This window comes from Archocentrus centrarchus, chromosome 20 (assembly GCF_007364275.1).
Source record: "Archocentrus centrarchus isolate MPI-CPG fArcCen1 chromosome 20, fArcCen1, whole genome shotgun sequence".
Taxonomy (NCBI): domain Eukaryota; kingdom Metazoa; phylum Chordata; class Actinopteri; order Cichliformes; family Cichlidae; genus Archocentrus; species Archocentrus centrarchus.
In genome coordinates, this window is record NC_044365.1 from 6,169,569 (window position 1) to 6,193,858 (window position 24,290).

The 24,290-nt window shown below is 41.2% G+C and overlaps 1 protein-coding gene across 1 annotated transcript in view; it reads left to right on the top strand.

The window, feature by feature from the left end:
* The window catches only part of LOC115799723 (collagen alpha-1(XXI) chain-like), a 67,421-nt gene that overhangs the window by 37,111 nt on the left and 6,020 nt on the right, over positions 1-24,290 (top strand). Inside the window, exons 20-26 of the mRNA XM_030756994.1 lie at positions 3,941-3,985; positions 4,070-4,123; positions 9,450-9,503; positions 11,908-11,961; positions 16,676-16,747; positions 17,208-17,243; positions 21,169-21,213. Of these exons, the coding sequence (XP_030612854.1) occupies positions 3,941-3,985; positions 4,070-4,123; positions 9,450-9,503; positions 11,908-11,961; positions 16,676-16,747; positions 17,208-17,243; positions 21,169-21,213 (360 nt within the window). The remainder of the gene's footprint in view (positions 1-3,940; positions 3,986-4,069; positions 4,124-9,449; positions 9,504-11,907; positions 11,962-16,675; positions 16,748-17,207; positions 17,244-21,168; positions 21,214-24,290) is intronic.

Genomic DNA, 24,290 nt, shown 5'->3' on the forward strand with positions numbered 1-24,290 from the left:
ACACCACTCACAGCCCACTCCTCGTGAAGCTCTCACAGGTTCTTGAATTGATTCTTCTTGACAAGCCTCTCAAGGCTGGTTCCTGATGCTTGTGCACCTTTTCCTACCACACTTTTCCCTTCCAGCCAACTGTAGATTAATCTACTTTGATACAATTACTCTGCAAACAGCATTTTCAACAGTGACCCTCTGTGGTTAGCTGGTTACATGTAGAGTGGTATCAGTGATCTGGACGACTGATATTCATTTCAAGGAACCTAAAGGTGTTCAGCTGCTCAGCTCTATTGATGGGAACAGAGATGTTTGTCTTTTTTTCTACAGCCAACAATGAGTTTATTAGTTGTGGTATTGTTGTAGTTTGACACACTGTGTGACTGTAGCTTTCCTCCCAATAAGCGCTCTCATTGTGTGTAATCCAGCCATATGAACAGGTGGAAACTGAGCACACAAACCTGTGGGTTCTGGTTTTTAGTACCAGAGTGTTTGGTCTGAGCAAATCAGCATCATTCTGATACAGGCGCTGCTGTTATCTTCAGGATGAGAAGGCAGCGGTGATCACACTGTCTGTGACTCTGTTAGTAACAAACTGGTGAGAGTCCAGGCTGATTGTTTATACGATGGATCAAATCATTAATTCCTGACTCTAATAGTGGCCATGACATTTTATTCAGTATAACATGAAATTAGTGACTGAGCCCATAAAGACAGAAAAGTGTTTGCTGAGCTGTCACAGGTCATTTCCCATAAACCTCTTTAAAAACTAAAAATCCTTTTGCAGCTGCAGGCTCTGCCCCCTGCTGGCATTTAGAGAAAATGCAGCTTCAAAGCACTTTATTCACATTTGAGACCTGGAAGCGATTCATCTGTTTCATACAGACTTTGGTTTCACAGCATGTTTTTTTTAGCTTCGGGTTTATATTTACCAAGGTGCATATTTCATGTGTGCTTGGGTTTTTATGATGTTTGTTCTTGCCTGTTTTCATGCAGCTGTCTCCTATGGGATCCAGTGTTTTTGAAGCTTGAGCCATATTTCAAAATTAAAGCTGGTATACATCACACGCTGAGCTTTTTAATCATTATTTTCTTCTTGCTCAAATTCACACACACACACACACACACACACACACACACACACACACACACACACACACACACCACACACACACACACACACACACACACACACCTTCCTGTCTTTGTTGCAGAGTTTGGTGTAACGGAGTACCTCAGGTTTATTAATGTGGAAAGTTTACTTGCAGACCTCAGACTGAAAGGCTGCTGTAACTCTTAATGTTTACACTTTTACATCCTCTGTCTATAAATGTTAGCGTGGTAAACTCATCACTGTCACACCCCACAACCACACACTCACTCCCACTTTTTAGGAGGCAGTACATAACACAACATATATACACACATTCAAAGTGTGAAGCTCGCTTTTCCACAGCTGCCAGTGCTGATATCCAGCCACAAGAAGCATTTGCTGATGCACTGCTTGCAGAAACTCTGTTGTAGTGGATACCTGCATTTACAAGTGAGCACACACTGCAGGCAGCATCGCGTGCTGAGCAGCTCCCTCATGCTTCCCAGAGCCCCCTCCCTCCCCAATCAAGCTGATGTTTGCATGCACTGCTGGAAAACTCAAACTCTGAATGTAGGTTTGTTATTGTAAGCAGTTTCACTATACTATGGTGTCCCAGCTGTTATTGCCTTGTAACACAGGCTCTGCATAAAACTGCCTCCATGCTCATGTCACTGTGTCTGATGGTCACACAATCGTAGCCACAGACCAATGAGCATGTGATTACGTTCTTCAGTGCTAACAGCTGGGCTCAAGCTCATTTCTTAGTGTCTTCTTTTGCTAAATAAACAGGATTGTTTGTGAGCTTTAGGGTTGTGTAATTATGCTATATTAGAAACAGGGTGCTGCTTTGAGTTTCTAGCTGAAAACTCAACACCACATAGACAGACAAAGCTTCTCTGAGCTTCTGTTTAGTCAGAGTGTGAACTCTTCCCTGAATCGAGATCATTTATTGCATGATCAAATTAAATTTTAATCTGATTCTTAATAAAAAACAGTTTTCTTAACCTCTTAAAATCCAGCAGTTCAGCAGTGAACTGTCTGGAGTTAGGGTTGCATGTTGGTCATCACTGATGGCTGATGCGAGCGGCACTGTGACGTGCTTCACTCTCCTCCCAGTTTGAGACTTTGTTGCAGAATTTCCCATCTGCCCTTCTAACAAGTGTTACTCAACTCCACCACCCCAGAATCCACCTTCAGGCTCTGGGGGGGGACTTTTTGGGGAACAAAGAGCTTCGCTTTCACCTTTACTCTACAATTACCTGATCTGTTCATAGAGGTACAGAAAGACTTCTGAAACATTTACTGTAAGCTCTTTATCATAAAGGTTCAACTGGTACAGTTTCTTAAACAGTGTTGTACAAGTATTCAAAAGGCAGAGAACAAGAAGTGTGACATTAAGCTGATACGGTATATTTACAGTTGTTGAAGAATTAAGACTAGCTTAAAGTGTGTTTCCTGTTGCACTGTGAGATATCACAGCTGTGGATTTGTTACTGCGAACATGTTGTTTTGTTTTGAGCTGTGATCCATTGTGATTCTTGGATGTCTGTGTAACCCCCTAATGTTAATGACCTTAATCAAGTTATTCTAGTATCTCCTAAAGTGACAAAGTAGTTTCCAGTTCATAGGGTTATAACATACTTTCAAAAACCTGTGAAACATGAAGAGAAGAACTTGAACCTTTGAGTCCTACAGTGAGAGCTGCAGTGGCTCCGTGATGCTGCGGGAGACGTTTGCTGCTGTGGTTTGTGTCCTCGTGTGCCCGTCTGTAGACACGAGGACGCAAACGTCAAATCAATGCAAAGTTGTTCTGAGTGATCGCCTTCATCCTTTGATGAAACACTTCTGTCCTGATGGGAGTTAACTCTTCCAGCATGATAATGTTCCATCCTCTGGCCACTAGTGCTCACTGAACGCTTTGATAGGTATGAAAAAGATGTAAATCATGTGCTGTTACAATTCCACCAGGTGAACACCCACGGGAGAGGTTTGACTTATGTGTTAGACAGTGCTGTCCACAAGCATAATCAAAACACCAAATGAGGGAGTATCTTTCAGAAGAATAGCGCTCCATCCCTCCAGCAGAGCTCCAGAGAGCTGACGGTTACGTGTCAAAGAGCACTGAAAGTGTTTTTTTTTTTTTTGGAGGACCATCGATAGAAGCTTCCGTTGAAGATATGTTCAGAAAACCCAGCAGAGGATGTGATGCAATAGTTCAAGTTTTATTTACTGTAAAGAAAAAAAAAAAACAACAACAACCACAACACTGATAAATGGTGTGGACGAGGCCACGCCAGCATGTTGCAGTGGATAATGATGATCACAGTTTTGTGAATTAGAGATTTGTGGCAGTAAGTTGGGGTTAAAATAAGAAATTGTGCTTCCTTTAATGAAACAGTGTGTCCTTATTGCAGTAGATGGACCAGATTAGCAAGAATCCAAGAACAAGGTGACTTCTTTCTATTTGTCTACAGTGGAAGTTAAACACCTGCGTGACAACAACAGAACCATATCTGAGCCGGACAGCTCACGCTTGATCTCTGAAACAGCAGCTTACAGAAGGAAGTCTCTGTTCGAGATCTGATGTCACAAATGGTTAAGAGCAACTTTCAAGCCAGTGGTCATTCCTAAGACAGACACAGCCAAATGGCTCCTCCTTTTCACAATTTCCAAATTTAATGGACTTGAAGTCCCTAACTGTTTTATTTTTTTTGGTATCTGAATGACAGATATTACAACATTGTCACAGCATGCTGCAGTGCATTTAAAAGTTTAGAAAAAATAAAATGCAGCTCACTGAAACTAAGCTGAATACAATATGATGTAATCATGTCGTTCTGTCACTATAATCCACAGGGGGCCCGGGGACCTCCTGGTGAACCAGGCCTGCAGGGACCGCCGGTAAAATCTGACCTGACAGTAACTTGTGTTGTAACTGTTGGTGCCCTAAAGCTCTGAACTCATTCCCTGTGTTCTTGAATTTAGGGTGAAAATGGGTTGCCTGGGCCACAAGGCCCGCCTGGAATAAAGGGAACACTGGTTAGTATAACATCTCTTTTCATTTGTGTCAACGTGTTAAAATGTTTAAATATTTACAGTAACTGAGGACCTTGTTAACCTCTTAACATCTACCAGATCACCCAGTGAACCACTTACATAGGAATAACGTAGCCACATGCTAAACAAGCACAGTTTCAGACACCAGAACATGTTATCTTTGAAATCAAGTCCCATTCATAAATTTTGGTCTTAAAATGCTTCTGTTACAAGATTTCTATTTGGATATTATTGTAGGGTCTTTACCCACAATACAAAGCACCTTGATGTGACTGTTTGTTGTGATTTGGTGCTATATAAATAAAATTGAATTGAATTGAATTGAATATTAAAAATAGGTGAAAAATCCTTATATGTCCTCCTGCAGAGGCCTGGGAGGGTTGTGTGCAGCATGTTCAAATGACTCTTTGGTTCCTGCTGATCTTGTACAGGTCTACGTTGGTAGCCTTGAGTGAGTGCTCTATCTACCAGTAGCTGGTGTTTTGCTTCTTTGGTGTAACTGCCAGTTCTTTTCTGGGTCCAGCTCATTAAGCCTGTTCATCTTAGCTGCCATGATGCCTGACAGGAGCTTCCATGGCTGGTAGTTGGATGGGACTGGTGGTGTTGGGATTCTTGGGTTTCAGGACCTTCAGTCAGTCATTCTGGATGTGTCTTAGCCTTTAGCAGCTGGTTGATTTGTGCAGTTAGCTTCTTTAGCCAGTAGGTGTGACTAATATCAAGGTCTGGTGCTGTCTAACTCTTCATGTGTGAGACTCTTTCCTGATGTCTGCCACTGGGATGGTCACTGGAGCCTATTCAGGAAGGTTGCTGTGGTCTGCTCTTAGATCCTCTAACCACTGAGCATTGGTGTTGTGTGTTGTATCCTTCTTCCACATGCTCTTCCAGTATTGATCTGAGAGTACACCTTGGATGGTTCAGTGGAGAACATCTGGTTTATTCTCCTGGATTCTGTCTCTCTGGTATTCCTCTTCAAACTTCAGAGGCTTCAGTGGTTAAAAGGGTTAAAAATGTAAGATATCGATACCACAGTGAACATCGTTCCTTACGCTACTTTGTAAAAGTGCAAGAACAGGAAAAGTTTATTTTTAACCTTAAATGTCATCTATAGCAGCTCCTACCCGTTGAATCAGTGTGCAGCACCATATTTCACCGTGACTCTGAAAAATGAAACGTTTTTGAATAAGATAAAGATAAAGATGTTAAGAGATTTAAAGCAGTTATTAACTGGCTGACTTGGCAGAGCAGAAATGACCCATACAGGCAGCCCGCAGATGCTTTCAAATAAAGGAGACCTATTGTGATCTTTAGCAGATAAATATTTCCGTTCTTGGACTCTTCACAGTTCAAAATAATCTTTGTTTATCTCATACAGCGACTCAGTGCAGGACCTCAGTTGACCCATGGTTGGAACGAAGACATTTCACCTCCTTTCTGCTTCTTTTAGCATCACTTTCTTCCGATTGTCGGCTCCACATAAACATAAGGTTTGAACAGCAGGCAGGTGGAGCTTCTCCGCTCTGTGTGCTTTAGAACAGTGTGTGAGGCTTATCTGCTTCATGTTACTTCAGTGTTACTTATGATCTTGTTTATAATAATTCATAATACAACACATGTGTTACTTATAATAGGTCAAATCATACAGAATGATTCAAACATTTAAGTTTTCAGTTACCCACCAAACTAGTTGGTATGTTTGTCCACTTGCGTTCTCTGTGCTTCCTCCAGAATTCCACACTCGTCCCTGCAGCGCGCTCATAATGAGATCATTAATTTAGCCCTGGCTGCTTATGAATCCATCCATTGATTTATTTGCCAATATCATTAAGGCAGGAAGTGTTTGTTGATGTAGACCACCAGTCAGGTGAGTGTGTGTGTGGGGTTATGGCTCTACATACAGTAACCCCCCCCCAGGTAAACAAGATTACACATGCAGAAAGATGCAATTACAGCAGAGCTTTACACACAGCTCTGTGATTATGACTTTATGTTCACAGCTTTGTCCCCCTCTTGTGGCCACAGTGAGACAGTACAGCTAGATGGAGTAAAGAAGGATTCAGTGAATCGTGATGAGACACGTACATTATGAAAACCTGAATGATGAACGGCAAATCTTTAATGTATCAACTCAGAATTTGGTCTTTTTTTCTTTGTTGTTATTTAGTTGTTTCTGCTGTGCAGCCTGCAGCCTGCTCTGCATGTGAGGCTGCACAGAGGTCACCTTTCCACAACCATGAGCTTCATCTTTTAGTCTTCATCCTCTTTCTATTCATGTCAGTACAATGGAACACAGCTATGATGTTATGCCTGCAGTGGGCCTCTGGCGTATCTGACACACAAACACACACAGAGACACAACACATACACACACACACACACTGAGTCAAGAGGGATGAGGAAAGTGTGTGGGCGGGATGAGCCACCCCTTGTATCTAGGCAACCACATACATTCTTGTGATGATAAAATATACATAGAATTCAAATTTACTGTTTGCTGACCCAGCTGACACCAATCACATGTGGCATTTCCACTGTTTCTGCTCCTCGTACATCACCTCCAGTTGGAGTCGGCATTTCAGAGCCCTTTGCTCCCACAACCACTGCAATGTGCACGCTCCGTTTTAAATTATCATCATGTAGAGTTTTAGGATGATTACTGCTGGTGTGAGTATATACTGGTCCAGTGAATTCAATTTAGCCTTTGAGACAATAATGATTGCACATATAATTATTCCATTAAATGGATGATTTGGAAAAAAAAAGTACTATTTCAAATGGAATTTAATCACTCAAAATTCCAATCCACTGGAACCCCAATTCCAAAAAAGTAGATACTCTGTGCAAAATGTAAATAAAAACAGAATGCAGTGATTTGCAAATAGAACATAAAAACACATCAGCACCCCCTCTTCTTATAACAGTCCGTAAACATCTGGGGTGAGGCGAGCAGTTGATGGACTTTTTGAGAGGAATGCTGTTCCATTCTCGTCTGATGTATGGTTCTAGCTGCTCGACAGTCCGGGGCCTTCTTCTGCTCCTTGATGCACCAAATGCTTTAAGTTGGTGAACGGTCTGGAGAGCAGGCAGGCCGGTTCAGGACCCGGACTCTTTTACTGCAAAGGCATGTATGTGCCTTGCAGCAGTGATGGTGGCTTTTCAGATGTGCAAGTTGATGATTTCATTCATCCCCATTCCACCTGACATGCAGGCTTTTGAACTGGGTGCTGATAACGAGCTGGACAGTCCCTCTCCGCTTTATTCCAGAGCACACAGCATCCATGTTTTCCAAAAAAGAATTCCAAATTTCCATTCATCTGACCACAGAAAGGTTGTCCACTTTCCTCAGTCTATTGTAAATAATCTTTGGCTCAGAGAAGATGGTGATACTTCTGGGTCAGGTTCACATGTGGCTTCTTCTTTGCATGAGCTTTAAAGGGCATTTGTGGATGTGTTGGCAAACTGTGTTCACAGACAGTGATTTCTGGAAGCCCGAGCCTCTGCAGTGATTCCCATGAATCCAGAATCATTCCTGTTTTTATTGCAGGGCCCAAAGTTGGCATCCAATATGGATTTTCAGCCTTGTCCCATTAGCACAGCGATTAGCACAGCTCCAGCCTCTTGGAGTCTAAATCTGATCCTGGGTCAGTTTCCCTGTGTTGTTGAGTTTTGAACCTTTGGTTGTTTAAAATATTCTCGTGATTATTGGTTTGTTTCATGTTTATGTTGTTTCATCTATTTTTCCCTTTAGTGTCCGTAGTTGCTCCTCATTGCTTTGGAGTTTATTCCTCCCTCTTGTGTCGAGTCTCCTGTTTAGTGATTTCACTTCCTGTTTTATTTGGTGAGTTTGCGCTTTGCTTTTAGTTTGGCTTCCTTGTCTCGTCCTTTGTTATTGAGCTCATCTGTGGCTCCACCCTAACCACCCTCCGGTGTATTTGTCGTCTCAGTCCTTTGTCAGTTCATGTGTTTATCGGCCCCGGTGTCTCGTAGCTTTTAGTCAATCCTCTGGTGTTCTGTGTAGTTGTTCAGATTCCTCTCTTCTCGTTTGGGTTTTGTTTATACTTAATAGGTTTTTCAGTCTGCAATAAATTGGCTCAATTTAACGCCTCCACATCCTTCCTTCACTGATTGTAACAGTTCCACAATTTTGAGACAGTTATTTTTTAAACCTCGGCCATCTTTACTTCTGAGAAATTCTGCTGCTCCAAGATACTCAGAGATGTTATTGAACTGTTGCCAATTAACCTAATTAGTAGCAAAAACTTCCTCCAGCAGTTTCTTTTTTGTCCTGCTTACTTTTTTCAGCCTTTTTTTACCCTCTCAACTTTTTGTGAGATGTGTTGCTGCCATGAAATTCAGAATGAGTTCATATTTTCTTAAAACGGTGCATTCTCTCAGTTTAAACATTTGATATGTTGTCTAAGCTCTATTATGAATGGATAAGCATGTGTTTAGGAGATTTGCATATCATTACATTCTTTCCTATTTCCATTTTTTGCCTCAGTTTTTCAGAAGTGAGTTTGTAAATTGAATTTATCTTCTGTGACAACAAGAAATCCACATGTAATTACTCCTTCATATGGATGATTAAGAAAAGATAAGCAGTATCTCAGATGAAACATAAAGATATCAGATTTCCGTTTGACAGGAAATAGAAACTCAGGATGGAGCCGGCCTGGCTCCTTAGTTCACAAAGAGTGCAGCCCAGGTGGAGCAGCAGGCAAGGTGAAGAGGTTAGAGCAGGGGTGGAGGATTACCGCATAACATACTTTGAGCTGGAATTGAACTGTATTCCTAATATACACCAATCAGTATTAATACTGATAGGTCTGCTGAGTATTGACATTTCTTGCCTTTTCCTCTCTGTTCTGTGCTGCCTGCGTCTCTCTGGCAGTCAGACATTTTACAGGACAGTAGAATTTATTTGTGTGTTTTTTTCCTGTTGTGAAGGCATGTGGGAAGATGGAGAAACTAACACACAGCTTCAAGCTGGGTTCTTGATATAGCAGAATGCTTTGTTGAATATGCAAACTCTGTGTGTGTGCATACACACACACCACTGTCCAAATGTAGATCCCTCTGTGTGTGTGTGTGTGTGTGTGTGTGTGTGTTTGGTGTGAGTGGACCTGAGCCATCTCATTTCTCCCTCAGTGCCTCCTGACTAAGCCGTCACGCACTCTGTCACATTCAGCCCAAAGCACTGTCTGTCTCTTTCATCTCATTCTCTCTCTCTCCTTCCCTCTCCCTCCCTTGCTCTCTCGACCCCCCCCACCCCCCACCCCCCACCCCCACCCAAATGTTTCTGTCCATCCAGGGAGCACAGGGGCCCCAGGGACCGCCTGGAGAGATCGGCCGAGATGGTCCCAAGGTCTGTGTGTTGAACGTTTTAATTAGTTATTATGCAAATGGTCTGCTGCTCCCCAGCCGCTCGGTTATTCTCAGCCTGCTCTGATGTTGCACCCTCCCCTTCTCCTCTTGATGTTCCCATGGAGAAAACTGTATTTTCCAAAGCAGGAGTCAGATTGTTTGGACTCCATATGTAGGTGTTTCTGAATAAATGTCAAAGATGGTTCACAGTTTGTATACTCATATCTCTATCCAGTAAAATCATTTATGCAAACTGAGATTTTACACGATTAACTTTTTTTAGGCGCCTACATACAAATGAAAGGAGCCCTTCAGGACTTTTTACTGAGGTTGTGTAAAGTTTGGGAATTTCAAAAGTGTCAAATTCAAATGAGAATGGTCAAAAATCAAGACTTTTTCAACTTGTCTGAAAAGCTTCAGAAATGACATCAGTCTGACTTTCATGTGTAAGCTCTGTGGAGGGCTCCTTTAAGGACATTGTTTTTATCTTCACAGAGACCAGCACAGGGGGCATGAGGACATGTTCATATTTCTCTGACCTTGAAATGCATATTTGTCATCCCTTTGGACTTTGTATACTCAGCACAGCATGCACGGCACAAAGATGGAGGGAAAGGAGGGGGTAGAAGATGATTTCATGCATATGAAGGTGAAAATGGCCACTTTGCTGTTGTGCTGAGCACCAGGAAACGGCCACCTGATAAAGTAGTGGCTCCAACTTATCTGTAAGCACTCATAAATAGATATGTTTAATTACACATGCTCTAATTAGTTAATGAGGGTTATGATGTTAAATATGACTAGCATGCTGGTACAGCAGTCTGTACTGAACTCCAGATTCTCACCCAGCATATTTGTTGTGAACGCCTCCATAAACTTACAAGGAGACGTTCACATCGCCTGATTAGAGCCCTGGAGGCTTCTGGGAGCAGGAAGTAGCAGGAACACATGACAAAGAGGCTGTTTGGAGAGCCTGCTTAAATTGTATGGGTTCAGGGTTGTCTATTAGCAGAAACTGGATATTGACAAAGATTTATAATTATGTTTTTATAAGTGTATAATGACCTGTAAGTGTGACTTGTTAACTCTTTCATGGAGCCAGTCATGTTGTGCTGTTGTGTTTCTACAGTAGCCAAAAATGACTAAACGAGCGTTCACGTTTTAACCTCAGACGTACCACGAACCCGCTGATGGCGTTTCTGATTCTTTCTAAAGGTTTTGACACAAAGAAGTCAAATTAGTCTACGGAAAAATGACCTTTTATTTATGATCTTAGTCAACAAAATGAGAAAGTATCGCTAGTGTTAGCTATTACAGTTAGCCACAGAATCCACTTCTTACATTCAAATTTTAAAATAGGAAATGACCAAGAAATTAAGATTCTTATTAATGTCACTAAACATCTGACTCTATTTTTTAATTATCTATAATGTCTTATTTTTTTCCTGAAAAAAAAGAGAAGAAAATAAGGTGTTTTATTTACCACTAAATATTGTTAGGACCTAACAAAAAGGATTCAGTACATGAGTTGGATGTTTTGGTGATAAATGTTGTAACTATATTTCCAACTATATTTGTTCTAGTTATAGAGAAAATATTAGTTATTACATTTACCACCTTTTTTTTTGATGGAAGATTCAGTGAAAGGTTTGAACATTACTCCTCTCCCTTGGCTCCATATTATTATCTTTTTTTTAATCTTGGAAGGCAATGTGAAATGTAATGTGAAAATGTACATGCAGTCACACAAATTGTACTCACTGCATCCTTAATTAATGCTTCATAGAACAACCCAGATACCTGCTTAGAGACACGAATGCCAGCTAAGCAGAAACCAGCTGAACAGAAAGCAACTTTTGCAGGTTTAGTTGGTGAAGGTTCAGGCAGACGGTGCAGGACATAAAAGCTCTTTTAGTGAATTCAGTCCTGGGATTGAAGACGGTATAAAAGTAAGTGCAGTCAGCTCCATATCGACCAGCTGCAGCATTAAAATAGTGCTTACAACCAGCACAGCATTTGTAATACTTCAAATTCCCACAATGGCACTGACAGCAATACCATTCTAGTGCTTGGAAAAGCTGCCTGTCCTCTAAATTTAGTGAGACGCTTTTGTGATGCGCTCCTCTGATTGGCACAGCTGGTTAACAGTGAAGAGAATAGTAATGGGGCTGGCTGAGAGCATTTGATTAGTCACTATACTGTGTCCTTTATATTCACCTTCACTCATGTCCTGTGCATGTGCTGTGCTGCATCTGTATGAATGCCAATAGCAGCCATGCACGGATATGCCCTCCATGACCTGTGTGCTTGTCTCGCTCTCTAAGAACTGGATCAGGGCAAAGAATGTGGGCGACAGATGGCTCTCACAAGTACAGTCAGACAAATGCTGTGTGTGTTTTATTCAGGGAAACTGTGGAGATCCTGGGGTGGCTGGTCCTGTTGGTCCACCAGGCCAGAAGGTGAGTGAAGCACACCTTTACATTTTTTTTGTTAACCATTTTAAAATGACTTGAGCACGTATTAGACAATTCATCAAGAACAGGGACAAAGGGATTTACACAGGGTCGGTACAGGTCCTTAAAAAGTCCTAAATACACATGAACAACTGCAGGGCCTCAACAAGTGGAGTGACATTTATAATAATACTAATGGACACATTTAAGACACTGCAGCAACATTATAAAACTGCACTGTGAATAAATGACATTTATATTCTAAAAATGTTACATTTGAGAGAGTAAGAGAATAACATTCCCTGGTACAACATCGTAGTTGTGTTAGTAAAATACATCATATGTATGTTGTTCTTTGTGTAGTCTAGTTATTGCCAGACCACAGAGCAGTGCTGCCACAAAGTTGGCAAAATTACAACTTAACAACTTTTTGTGTGACCCAGCCCAACTTTGGCATTACATAATGTGTTTGTAGGGCTGCCTCAATGCCTCTTTTCTGCTTCGAGCTTCAACAGCGAGCAACATCAGCTCATTATAGTTAATATCAACATTCATCATTAGCTCATGATCTTCACCTGTCTTTAAAAGTCACCATTTCAATGTTACCATTTAAAACGTACCAATTTAATGTCAAACAGTTTTGATTTTAGCCAACAGTAAACCAATGACCCAAAACAAGGGTGTATTAACTAACCTTTGCTTTCTTAACTAGTAGCCAACATGTGTGTGTTTAGCCAGCTAGTTTTAACTACACATTAGGTTGAGTATATAAACAGGTCTTCTAGTGGTACAAAGTAGTTGGCATAGCTCAGAGCAGTCTCATGAATGTCTCATCACTGTTGCAGATGTGTGAACCATAGCTCACATTATATTATTGTAGGTTATGAAGAAAATTTTTAATTAATTTAAACATATACAGCTTAAAAAATGTACTGGTCCACCACCCAATATAAGGTTTATCCCAAAGCTGCCCTAAATCAATTAACAAAATAATTTTCAATGGTAATCCACCAGTATTCACGAGCACTTTAAATTTTTTTCCTGCTGAAATATAATTATTATTGTTGTCCATTATTTTTTCAAAATTTACAGTTTTAGAAAAAAGCAGGAAAAATAGTAAAGCTTATTATCTTTGATTAAGGTCCCAAATTACAGTTGTTTACTTGCATTTCCAAACAGAAAAATGTTTGTAAATTTGTCACTTTTATCAAAATTAAGTGACTAATTTGACAAATTTGTCAAATTAGTTACTTATATGTGACCAATTTGGGTACAAGAATTTGAATTCAGATTGTTACCATTTTCCTGTTCAAAATGCTAAAATGTAAAGAACTCACCGAAAAGGAAATAATCTGCATTAAAGCACTTTGCGATGCTGGATGGAATTTGAGACAAATGGGGGAAGACAAAATGTGTTCACACAATGTGGTCAAGTATGCTTTGAAGACGATTACTGAGACTGGTACTATCAAATTGGACCAAGGAAGAGGCAGAAAACAATGATAAATTCTTCTAGATCAGAATCTGCAGACACCTGAACGAACCAGGCTTCTTCAAGGGAACAATAGCTACTAAGAAGTCATTACAGAGGCCTGCAAACATCCAAAAATGATTTTCCAGGGAGCACAAACACAGGTCTGTAAATGACCTAAAGAAGATACTCTGAATGGAACAGTCCAAATTTGAACTCTTTGGTCAGCATCGTTGTGTTTATGGCCACAGATAAGCTGTGGAAATAAACACGTGGATGTTTGGTATCGCAAACAAGGTCTATAACAACATCTTGGTGCATCATGGAAACCCTCCTGCACTGAAACCGTTTTATCTTGGGTTCATATACCAATAGGACAATGACCCCAAGACTATTTGACCGAGAAAAAGGGATCTGGAACTGATGGACTGACAAAGTCAAAGTCTGGACTTAAATCCTGTTGAACGGATTTTGGATTTAATGGATTCACCGATAGATCGTACAAATGTTTCATCCAAAGCAAGTCTTTGAGAACAGCTGGAAACTATTTGGAACTCAATAACAGAATAAACTTAGAAAGTACATAAAAACAATTCCAGCAATAAAGCAGGCTGTTATCAAGGTTAAAGGAGGCCATACAAAATATTAGGTATTATGTGTGAATTTGGACTATTTAGTTCTTTCAGTTTTTCATTTGCCTAATTAAAAATATAAATTGTTGTTTTAAAAAAGATTTTGACAGATTTCTAAACTATTTTGTGTTTTCTTATTTTTGACAGGTGGTCTGATAAATGTGCTAAGCTCTGTAACTGTGGACACATCACATCAGATCACATCGTGCATGGCAGTTCTTAAATTGCACTTTTGCACCAGTCTTCTGTTGTTGTTTTTTCAGTTGTTATTGAGCCCATTAACACTTTTTTGTTGGTTCGTGATCTTGACAAGCCTCTTACAAACATGATATAAACATGATGGCAGATGAGACATCAACGGATCTGCACAAATATAAACATTAGCTCGCTGTAATTCACTTGAAAAGGATACATAGTGCTTAGTGTAGTATTAAGGACTCAAATGTGCTTTGGTGTGTCCTACTGTAAGTAGACTCAGCCTGCAAAATAGTACAATAATACTAAGTACTTTTATTACTTCCTCAGTTCATTTTTCAAAGCACATTCAACATATAGTTTAGGCTTCAAATCCATTCAAACATCCATTAATATAAAAAAAAATGTTTTATATGTGTTTCAGAATCTTTTTTTTTATCCTTTAATTGCAAAGAATTGGGAGAACAAACTTCAAAAGCCAAATAGGTCACATATTCAAATATCACATATTTCAGGAAATGGTCGGAGGTTAGGGTTGGAAGATGCTAGAATATCTATCCATCCATCCATCCATCCATCCATCCATCCATCCATCCATCCATCCATCCATCCATCCATCCATCCATCCATCCATCCATCCATCCATTTTCTTCTGGTTATTTGGGGCCAGGTTGTGGGGGCAGCAGCCTAAGCAGAAAAGCCCAGACCTCTCTCTCCCCAGCCACCTTATCCAGCTCATCCAGGGGGACCCCAAGGCGCTCCCAGGCCAGCTGAAAGAGATAATCTCTCCAGCATGTCCTGGGTCTGTCCCAGGGCCTCTACCCCGAAGGACATGCCCGGAACACCTCATCCAAGAGGCGCCCAAGAGGCATCCTAGTCAGATACCTGAACCACCTCAACTGGCTCCTTTTGATGTGGAGGAGCAGCGACTCTACTTTGAGCCCCTCCCGAATGGCTGCACTCCTCACCCTATCTCTAAGGGAGAGGCCAGCCACCCTTTAGAGGAAGCTCATTTCTGCAGCTTGTATTCGCGATCTCATTCTTTCTGTGACTACCCAAAGCTCATGACCATAGGTGAAGGTAGGGACGTAGATTGTAAATCGACAGCTTTGCTTTCACACTCAGCTCCCTCTTTACCACGACAGACCAGTTCTGCGTCCCAAGATACCTAAACTCCTCCACCTGGGGCAACAACTCTTCCCTTAGCCAGAGTGGGCACTCAACCCTTTTCTGGCTGAGGGCCATGGTCTCAGACTTGGAGGTGCTAATTCTCATGTCAGCCACTTCACACCAGTGAACTGCGAGCTGGAGGCCACCACCTGATGAAGCCTACAGGACCACATCATCCTCAAAAAGTAGAGATGAGATTCTGAGGCCACCAAGGCAGAAGACTTCCACTACGTGGCTATGCCTAGAAATTCTGTCTATAAAAATTATGAACAGAATCGGTGTCAAAGGTCAGCCCTGGCAAAGTTCAACACTCACAGGAAACAAGTCCAACTTATTGTCGGCAATACAGGCCAAGCTCTCACTGTGGTTGTTCAACAACAGGCCCATACTAACACAGGACCTCCCACAAGACACCCTGAGGGATGCGGCCGAATGCCTTCTCCAAGTCCTCAAAAAAACATGTAGACTGGATGGGCAAATGTCATATTTAAGGATATGGTCAGAGGTTAGGATTGGAAGATGCTAGACCTCAGAGGTTCAATAGCAGCACATGCTAGATAAATCACACATGTCCCATATCTATTTTAAAGATGCAGAAAAAGAAATAAGTTTTTATCTGTCTTTACCTGAACAACGCTGTGACAAGCAGTTACACCATTATTCCCCAGTTCCAGCAAGTGTTCCCACATGCCTACCTAAAGGTGACAGTTTGATAGAATTCAGCATGGCGCTGAGATTTGTCCTGTCAGCCTGTGCTTATTTCACCAGCCTGCAGTCTGAGGCTTCCTGATGAGTGACAGCAACACTTTTTATGCTGCTTGTTCGTTAAGCAACATATTACTGAAGAATTACGCCCACAAATGTCAACCATTTAAAAAAAGAATCCAAGTTGTCTTTGCTTTGCTACTTAATTACAGGTAACTTTGTTGTTTTCAAGGTGTCATCCTTTTAAAGCACACTTTACTTCAACATTTTAGAAATGAAGATTTCACAAGCACAGGAACGCTTGAAATGTCTTCACTCAAATGTCTTTATAAACCATATTTACCCAGCCTTGTGATTATCTGGAGCAGCCTGAGGAGAAACACTCTCTGAATCTATTGACCACTTTCCAAAGATCCTGTCTTTCATGTGGTAGATTAAGAGCTCAAATGCTGGCTCTCAAACAAACACATAACTGGTTTCCATTCCCCAACATTCTCTACATATTGATTTTTTTTGTCAAAAATCAATAAAACTTTCACCTTCTCAGGGCTCAACTGGGGAACCAGGTATTCCAGGGCTGCCAAGTGCCATGGGTCTGCCAGGGTTCAAAGGCCATAAGGTGAGAGTCAACTCTTGTAATTACACGCAAAACAATGTGGTTTATTCCCTCTTAATGAAGTCTTCAAAAGGCAGCAGTGGCTCCACTTGATGAATGATTTATGGTTTAACTGTCAGGAGCTTACATGATTTACAAGTTGTACTGTGGAAATGTTGACAGCCTAACATAATACATACTTGCTGATGTATTATTCACACTGCGCTTAGATGACATGATTAATTTTAATGGTGCTGAAGGTTGTCCTTCACACTTCAAAAGCAGCATGCCCAGACACATAAAAACACTATAAACAGTCGTGATCCAGAACAGTCTGCTTAACATACTGCTGTATTTGATGTACAGTGTGCAATCCACAGGACGTGGATGCTATTTCTCTGTTATTAAATCTTCTTGTTTAAATGTCTCACTGTCAGTGCAGAGTAATGTGAATATGCTCTAATGTTCAGTGTTGTGTCATTAGGGAGACAGAGGAGAGGCTGGGTCTAAAGGAACACAGGTATGGTGGCTTTTTTTCATGTCGCACTACTAACTGACATTCATTTACAGTGTGGAATTATATAAACTTAACACAAAAAGTAAGGAAATTTGTGTTTGATTATTTCTTGTAACAATGCTTCTTGGCTATAAATCTTATACCGTTGGAAAGCCTGTTTATTTCCTCTTAAATGGAGCCACATTTGTAAGGAAAATGCATTTGTGGGTTGAGCAGCAGAGTTGAGTATGTGGGTTGTACTTCCCAAATCTCCTCTGCCAGTACCAAACAGCTTATTCTGCTTTTGAATCTTTTTTGAGCTTCTGGCGCCCCAGGTGCTGACAATCAGGATTGTCATCACTGGAGGGAATCTTAATGTATAGAGATAGAGATGAGATTCTGCAACCAGTGGCAATCCCATACAGTATCTCCACTTTCTGGGACTGAGCGCCGTCCTCCAAGATGACAAAGCTCGCTCCCACAGTGCTGGGTTTATCAAATTCCTTCAGAATTTGGGAGTGGAGAGGATGGAACAGCCTGCCTGCAGTCCTGACCTGAACCTCGGGCATGCTGTTCACACCAGAGTGGCCAACACAACCACATCAGCTAACTTGCAACCTACATACACAACTCTGCTGCTCAACCCACAGAGGGGAAATAAACAGGCTTTCCTGTCGTATAAGATTTATTACCATAAAGGAAAGAATAATTGACCAAACACAAATTTCTTTACTTTTTATTCTAGATTCTCCAAACTAACTAGCGTCACGAGCTCATAATCTCGAACTTTTCCAACTAAGGAATTCACTTACCATATAAGCTTAGCACTAGTTGGCTACTTTTCCTCTGCTCTAAGGTCCATCTTATCCCAAACCATCTCAGGTGAGTTTAACTTACCTGGAACCTAGGAGCAGCAATGCAGCACTCTATCACTCTTCCTCTTGGGTCAAATACCTTAAAGAGCCTAGAGCTGTGTTTTGGATCCTTGTGCAGCTAAAAGAACAGAAATAGTGGTCCCACTGCACGTGAACCAGATGCAGATTTTTGTGTTAGCCATGTTACTTAATGCAATGTTGGGTCACTTACTCAAAAAAGTAATGTATTATACACATTACTCCTTACTTTTCTTAAAAGTAATGCAGCACATTACTGCATTAAACTACTTGATACTTTTGCATTACTCTGTAACAGGCCCTGAAATGCATAGTTCATAATTACCAGTTAACAATTTAAGCCTTCATGGCTACAGTCCCACAGGCCAACACAAATCCCTGTCCTAATGCGATTGTATGTATAATTCAGTGTTCACATATGAACACAAAACCGACAACACAAAGGAACTGAAAACCAGCCCAAAGAGCCTTGAAAGTGGTCACCACAGTGATTCTAGTGCAGAAATATACAGTATATAGATGGAAATGAATGCCACAAAGCTACGGGCCTGACTGCTCATCACTGCTTCGGTTAGCTGTTGAACCTTAGGCTCTGGGCTGAGGTCAGCATTAACTCAGCTTGAACATCCCTTTAGGTTCTTTGCCAGTTTTGTGTTAGCATGCAGTCTGTGCAGACGCTTGCAAAGAGCCAAAGAGCGCTCCACCATTTTCCTCCTCCCTGAAATCAGCTGATTGGAGCGCAAGTTTGTGCGATGAAAGAAGAGGAGTTACTGAAAAATGTAGTGTGAGTACAGTAATGTGGTACTCTGGAATGCGTTACACCCAAAAACTGCTTACATGTGCTTGAATTTTGAATGGCTGGAATCCAAAAGATGTTATTTATGATGCTTTTGCTCATCTGCACGCTTTAGTCTTAGAACAGTATCACCTGGTAAAAAGTAAAAAGTCCAAATTAATACCACATTACTCACCTAGCTAGCCATCTCCCATTAGTGTCCTGAAATGACAGTAAGATCCATCCTTTGTTCCACCATCACTTCTGCCCTCACTTCACCCACACAGAGTGTCTGCAGACGTGTGAACATGTCTGATGAACTTTTTCCTTGAAAAATATCCTAAATCGATTCATCTGAAACTGTCATGAGTACATCTGTGAAAATGGCTTTGGGAGGATTATCTTCAGGCCTCATGTCTCATTCATTTTCAATCAAGTGCTGCCATACAGTACTTTGCTGAAGATACATGCTCTTGTGGATCTTTTGCCGGGCTTCACTCCCACTACTGATGCAGAAAAGTTGAGAAAAGTTCAACTTTTCAAGTGCTGCTGTAAGCGCCTGCCAGTCAAATCATATTTATTTAGTAAACGCTCCAGCGCTGCCGCTAATCAAATTAGCTCATGAAAATATCCAGAGAGAGTGAGGTGGCTGTTGTCATGTTGCACATGAACAAAGTTTCTAACAGGAAATTAGACTGGCTTGTTTTAACTGCTATCAAGCATTAAAACAGCATCACCCAGTCAGAATTTAAGCTAATACACGTTCCTTTAACTGACCTGACTGCAGGACCGAAGAGAGCGAAACCTTTGGGAATGACTGGCTCTGCACACAGAAATGAAAGGCAGACGGTACACTGACACTTTATTGGCTACAGCGTTAGCATTATGACAAAGCCGGATATAGCCCATTGCATTTTGTAATAAGGAAATAATATTTTAGCACAAATCGATTTGCTGTGGTTTCACTGAATTGTGTGTTTGCTACCATGAGGTAAAGAAGCTGTTGGGATAAGGTCACAGTAGATTTCTGGAAGCGTGAATGTCGGGGTTTTGGTCAGAGGTCATGACCGATTAGCAGATCCGGTGTTTGCCTGATCAGGTGGTACATCTCCAGCTTTATTGATGTGGAGTCATATTAGATGAAATCTGTTGGTACTACACAGCAAGGTCAGGAGTTTACAGGACTGTAGTGATAAACCCAACAATTTTCCCACTGAGCAGCAGTTGGGAGAAGGAAAAACTCCTTTTTAGCAGGGAATAGCTGGGTTTACAGAGGTGTACATGTCCACAGATGATAAAAAGCACTAAAGCACAATTTGATCTTTTGTCAAGTAGTGGGGCTCCAGGAATTCCTCATATAGTATTATAGATTATGTATTTTACAATATACCAACGCCAATGACTATTTATTACATTTATAGAAACAGAACAGCAGTATCAGGCTTTAAGTAAAGACCAGCAGCTCAACAATTACACGTGGCTTGTTCAGACTATTTTTGGCAGTTCATTTTTGAGATGAAACTATTAAATCAAACACCTGCAGAGCTTTTGGTAATGAACTAATTAGTTTATATTTTTTGAAGCATGGGTACCATGCATGGGAAGCATGGGACACAGGCTCCTTAACTGTTAGTTCCTCTAACGTTAATAAGAACATTTTTGAACACCCGGTTCTGACAGGATCACACAGCAGATAAAGATGTTTGCAGCGACTGTTCAAGTGATTACTGTACAAATATGAGTGCATTATATTGCAGTGATTTAAATTGCTGTGATCAGAGTATGCGATATATATATTTAAGTAACTCCAGTTTTGTAGAGAAGCGAGTAAAGAGGCAGTGAAGTCTAATTTAAGCCAGTCATGTGTATTTCAAACCTGCTGCAGCAGCTACTGTTGTGAAGTCAGCATCAGTCCCAAACTGAACAACCCTCTGATTCAGTCGCTCACATTTATATGCACTAATGGCAGACAGAGTGATCGCCCGGAGGAGCTGGGAAAGCAGAGCGGTGTGTTAAAAGTGCTGCAGGATGTGGTTGGAAAACCACACAAACGAGATAAAAAAGTCAGGTTTGCTAAAGGTCACCAGCAGCCAATTCTTATCCCCTCTCACTCTGGCTTTCCCTTATTGGCTCCTAGTGGTAATCATGACCTTTTCTCCACTCCCTCTCTCTCTCTCTCTCTCACACACACACACACACACACACACTCATTCTTAGCCACACAAACGTGCTAACAAATGCACACAATCCTCCAAGAAGTCATGATGTATCTCTTTTGCAGGGGGAGCGAGGCAGTGACGGAGCTCCTGGGAGTCCTGGTGTGCCTGTGAGTGCAGAAGCTCTGCTTCCACTGGGTGGCAGCGGAGCTTATGTTTTCAAAGCTTCAGCAGTGGTGGAAATGTGTGTTTGTGGTGTGTGCGCACAGTTACATGAACCAAATGTCCCTACAAGGGCACAGGGAGGGGAAACAATCCTCACTTACAAGCAGCCAATTTAGGCTCACATCATACGTTTATTCTGAGCGACTTTAGGTCGGTGTAAAACTGAGAACTGATGTCAAACCAGAATTACAAACAAAAATCAAAGAAATGATTAAAAGCCCAACATTCATGCCCACGATGAGTGTATGTAAACTTCTGTATATAACACTCCTCCTCTTAAAGTGACTTTACAAAGTGCTTCATGAGATTAAAACCAGGCACTCTATAATAACACAAAATAATGCAATAAAAGAAAACAATACATTAAAAACCTGTACAGCAATAAAGCTTTCGACAGTATTAACTGAATCGTAAACTGCAGTGTGGAAGCAGATATTCAGCAGCTACTCACAAAGAGGTGAATCAGCTGAGTTCATTTGCATAGAGAAGTGCCACGAGGGGCCCCTGGAGTGTGTCTCCAGGGACCCCTCGTGGAAAAACCCCGACCAGCTTCACTGTTCAGGCTCATGCTAAGATCCACCTTACTGAGGATCACAGTGCCATGGTTCAGATTTTTGGCAACAGTGAAGAGGGCCCAGTGCAGACACTGTGTCAGAATAGGCTGAATTACCGAAAATCAGCGTTCAGTTTACAGCTTCAGGGGGAGTGCGAACTGGAGAACAAGATAGCTCTAATGGTGCTGGAAGTGTGCAATTTAAATAAGACACATTTCATAACTCAATCCCAAAACTTCGCTCCAGTATAAACTGCTCCACAGATGTAGAATGACATGTACAAATACATCTTTTGAAAAAAATCGGCTAAATTGGATGTGAATTGGTGTTGGCTGCCGAGTAAACAAGCCTCTAATTAGCAAGATATCTTTTTCAGATACTCTGACAGCAGCTGTGACTTATCAGAGAAGCAAAAGCAGAAGTGCTAATAACAACTTGAGCTATAGGCAGACGGCACATACAATATCAGCACGCAGGAAGCCAAAACAGATCAATATCATTCAGCCGCTTGTTCTTATGGTGAAATGCAGGCTGAGGAGCCGCTCCGGGGTGTCGCCCAGGACCTTAATTGTACCAAAAGCAGATTGCAGAAGTGTCTTTACCTTTATTCTATATCACATTCTGGATATTTTTTTTTTATCTTTTGCAGAAATGCACCTTGGGACTTGTAGTTAACATCCCCCCTGAATATGTTATGCTATAGCTTTGACTTTTTATGAAAGACCCTCACAGTTCTGGACCAACTGGCCCTACCTACCTGCGTACCTAGGCTACTCTGTGAGCCACTTCAAATATTGTTTGAAATGAATAAACTCAAGGTTTACTTTATATGACTTTGCAGGAGATCTACATGCCATTTACTGTTAGAAGAAATGTATTTTTAGCTGTAATTGTGAAACAGTCCATCATCCCTCAAAAGAGGCGAGAAACAGCTGCAGAGAGACGACGGAACAATTGCTAATGCCGAACAGATGGAATTCCAATATTGTAGATGGGAAGCGTTTTGAAGCTGCTGGCAGTGAGGAATGATTGTTCTTGGCAACAAGGTGAAATAAGACGAGAGAAGCAGGACTGTATAATACATCTAGCATGTTTATCCACTTTGCAATTATCATCTTTAATGAATGGCGATAAATATAATAATAAAAATGACAACGTTTGAGTCACAATTTCCATCTAATCTAATCCATGTAATTGAAGCTTATTACTAGGAACAAGAACAAATGAGTAGCATTTAAGTGTTTATCAGCAGGTATTGATCACGGAGGCATCGATCTTCACATCCCAAGACGAGGATTAAACAGCAAACTTGGAGGTGTGTGTTTGCACTGCAGCGCCCGTGTTGCATCACACGGAGACGCGGCTGTGTGGTTTTGTATGTGACACTGGAGACAGATGAAGGATTGCATTTCTCAGTATGCAGCTTAATGTTCACACTCCGTAATTCCTCAGTGTCGAGAATAGCCCAGCCTTCATGTGACATGCACTCAAGGCTAAATGCATCAGCAGTGAATCACAAGTGTGTCATCTCTGAAATGAATGCGACATTTTTGTCTTCAGACACAGACTTCCTAATTCCCCCCCCACTCCCTCTCTTCTCTTAAATTGCATTTAAATACTCTGGAGCAAAGACTCCCTCATCAGCAGTCACTGTGGTGCCAAAGGGAGGCTTTTGTGCAACATATTATGACATTTGATTAGTGTGTTACTGACCACGCCCTCAGCATGTCTGTATCATTCTTGCACACTTTATGGATGCAGCTTGTGAAATGAGCTTGCTAGTGTGTGCTGATACATACGCTGTATGTATGATAATTCAAAAAATTTTGGCTTAGCTGGAAGTCATCTAACCAATGAAACACTAGAAAGAATAAAGTACACGATATTAACTCTACATTCTCATTTAAGGAATATAAGCTGCAGTTTTTATGGTGTAACATGCTTTTGTACAGAATATGAATTAATATGTTTTGTCTATTATTATTAACTTATGAAATACTTCTGGTATAGACACTGGGTAACAACCAAAGACAAAGAACGGGGTTGTTCAGCTTCTTGAACTCTGTATTTGTGAATGTAGAGTTGTACATACTGTGAACGCTTTGATAGCAAGGATCAGTTTTTGTGTGCAGTGCCTCCACATAGTGAGCTGAATAGAAAGCAACAAAGAGCCACTGTTTGAGGAGGAAATCAAAAGGTTGCCGCTGCTCAGACTCAGATGACTGAACGTGCATGAACATTTCTGAGCACCCACAGTGTCACACTGCTGGATGCGTTCTTGAGTCTTTGAGTAGCGCTGGATGTCTGTAGGGTTTTTGACCTTAATTTCACATTGATTTTCCTGCTGTTACATCAGCAGTGAGTGTGATTGAGAAAGTTACTTCAGCAGATTGGGCTGTAAGCCCTGGGCATTATGGCTTTAGCAAAGTTTCTTAGAGTTTCTTTCCTAAAATGACTGAAATCAGTTA